The sequence below is a fragment of the Dreissena polymorpha genome, chromosome 13 (genome assembly GCF_020536995.1).
Source record: "Dreissena polymorpha isolate Duluth1 chromosome 13, UMN_Dpol_1.0, whole genome shotgun sequence".
Lineage (NCBI taxonomy): Eukaryota > Metazoa > Mollusca > Bivalvia > Myida > Dreissenidae > Dreissena > Dreissena polymorpha.
The window spans coordinates 67627302-67630156 of NC_068367.1; the positions used below are offsets into that span (position 1 = coordinate 67627302).

The 2855-nt window shown below is 39.8% G+C and overlaps 1 protein-coding gene across 1 annotated transcript; it reads left to right on the forward strand.

Moving 5' to 3' along the window:
- Nucleotides 1–432: 432 nt before the first annotated feature.
- On the forward strand, nt 433–1482 carry LOC127854732 (uncharacterized). The gene has a single exon (XM_052389791.1). The coding sequence runs from the start codon at nt 433–435 to the stop codon at nt 1480–1482; it is 1050 nt and encodes a 349-aa protein (XP_052245751.1).
- Nucleotides 1483–2855: the final 1373 nt, after the last annotated feature.

Sequence of the window (2855 nt, forward strand, 5' to 3'; positions counted from 1 at the left end):
TTCGCAGGCGCTGCAGTTCGTTCCGGTAAAAAGTTTGACAGAATCGGCGTTCATTTTACAGATCGAAAATGCGTCAAAAACCGGTAAATAATTCAATTAACCATAACCCGATGCATTTTTATACACAAATAAATACTATTTCTACCCTTGTATTGTTTCTAAGTAACACAAAATCCCCTATTTATGAGTATTTCCCATGTTACATCGTCTGTTGCCATTTTTACACAAATGGCGGTCTGCGCATGCGCGAAGCACTTGCTGTAAACACACTAAAGTTTAGGTCACACTCAACCAATTGTTCCTTAATTGAATTGTTAAAATCAATTAAGAAACAATGGGTTCACTTTGAGAATTCCAATGAAACACATTTTTGTTTTTATTTTTCCGAAACAACCTATCAGACTGATGAAATGCAAGGCATATTCTAGGGAAATGATGATGAGTGCATACAAGGCAGTGAAAGATGACCATTTGCCAGTTTATAGAGCATCAATCATGTATGGTGTGCCAAAACAAACACTGAGGGACAGAGTGTTGAACAAAGTCAAGATCAGCTCAAGGTGGGGAAAAGATTCATTATTCACCCATGAAGAAGAAGAACTGCTTGTTAGCCATCTGGAAGGGTTGGCCCAGGTTGGGTATGGCATTAATCGCTCTCAGTTGAACATTCTTGCAGGTGATTTGGCTGTGAAACTGGGTAGACGTTTAACTGACTCCATACTAAGCAACAACTGGTATTATGCCTTCTTGAGACGATGGACACACAGGCTGAAAGTCATTAAACCAAGGGGTCTTTCATCAACAAGAGCAGCCGCTGTCACACAGGAGAATATTGACAGCTACTTCAGGGATTTGGATGCTATTCTTACCAAGTACTCCCTGAAGTGTAAGCCACATCTAATTTATAATCTGGATGAGACTGGCATTCAGCCAGAGCATCGACCATCAAAGGTTATCACAGGAGTTTCGTCAAGCAAAACTCAAGCTGTCACCTCTCCGAATACAGGCACCACAACCATTATAGCGTGCGTAAATGCGGCCGGAACAGCACTACCCCCTTACTATGTGTTCAAGGGAAAACGGACAAACGATGACCTATTGAAAAATGCAGCAGTTGGTGCCAACTACGCCATGTCGGATTCTGGATGGGTAAACGGGGAGGTATTGATGAAGTACCTTGAAGAACACTTTCTGAAATTTGTTCAACGAGGATCAGGTGACATTTCCCAACCTATACTGCTCATATATGATGGCCATGCTTCACATGTCTCCATTGACATAGTCAACTGGGCAAGAGAGCACAATGTCATACTGTTTGTGCTACCCCCACACAGTTCTCATGCCCTCCAACCATTGGACATTACATGTTTTGGGCCGTTCAAGTCTATTTTCCACAATGAATGCCATCTATACATGGCTAAGCAGAGGGGAAGAGTCATTACAAAATATGACATAGCTGACTTGTCCGGGAAGGCTTACTGAAAGTCCATGACACCAGCAACAATCCAGTCTGGATTCCGGAAAGCTGGCATATTGCCATTTGATCCGACAAAAGTACCAGCAGAAATGATAGTGCCGTCTAAATCATTCCCCAAAATCATTCCAGAATTGCAAATTAGGACCATGAAAGAGCTCCTAGATGAAAAGTTAATGGAAACAGCTCCAAAAGCCAAACTTGAAAAACCAAAAGCTAATAAAAGTAAGACACAGGACAAAAAGAAGAAACCAAAAATGGGTGGAAAGGCCATTACAGAAGACTCTACATACTTTCAGCTGCTGGAATACCAACAACAGAGAGAAGAAAATAACACAAAAGAAAAAACAAATAGATCAAAACAAAATTTGCACAAATCACCCCAACCAAGCACAAGCAAAGGAAATATCCTGGGCTCTGACATTGAAAGCGAAATTGAAGACGAAGATCCAGCTAACAACTGTTGTATATGCAAGAAGTTTTCACCGCCAAGATTGGATCAGTGTGATGAACTTGTGATCGTCAAATGGGCCCAGTGCACAGCGTGTGGTCATTGGTGCCATCTGCGATTTTGTTCACAGATCAGAGTAGTGCGCCGGCTATCTGATTTCTTCTGTCCGCATTGTGCTGAAAGAGAGTATTAAATCTATTGACAGTTACTTCATCTGTTAGGTTGTTTAAATAGTATTTTTATTAAATTGTTATGGATCAGTTAATTTCATTCCATCAGTATGTAATGTTTATAATTGTTCTTGTTGTTGGGTAAATAGTAAGTGACTAACAAGTAATTATTGAGTTTATGCACAACAATGACTTTTGCATATTTGTCAATAAAATCAATTGTGAAGATATTTTGCAATTACTGTTTATTGACTTTTCTTGCATTAGCTTTATTTAATGAATTTTGCTGTTTTAATTCTTAATTATTGATCAAATAATTTGTTTGTCATTTAAATTATTTATTGTTATAGAAATAAAATTGCATATGTATTTCAATAAAATTTTATGATTATTGTTTGAAACAAATTAGTTATAAAACACACACACACACACACACACACACACACACACACACACACACACACACCACACACACACACACACACACACACACACACACACACACACACACACACACACACACACACACACACACACACACACACACACACACACACCACACACACACACACACACACACACACACACACACACACACACACACACACACACACACACACACACACACACACACACACACCACACACACACACACACACACACACACACACACACACACACACACACACACACACACACACACACACACACACACACATACTTACACACACTTACACACACTTACACACACACACACACA

Excerpts from the sequence above, each read along its gene's own strand:
- LOC127854732 (XM_052389791.1), top strand. The coding sequence starts at position 433 with ATGATGATGAGTGCATACAAGGCAGTGAAAGATGACCATTTGCCAGTT.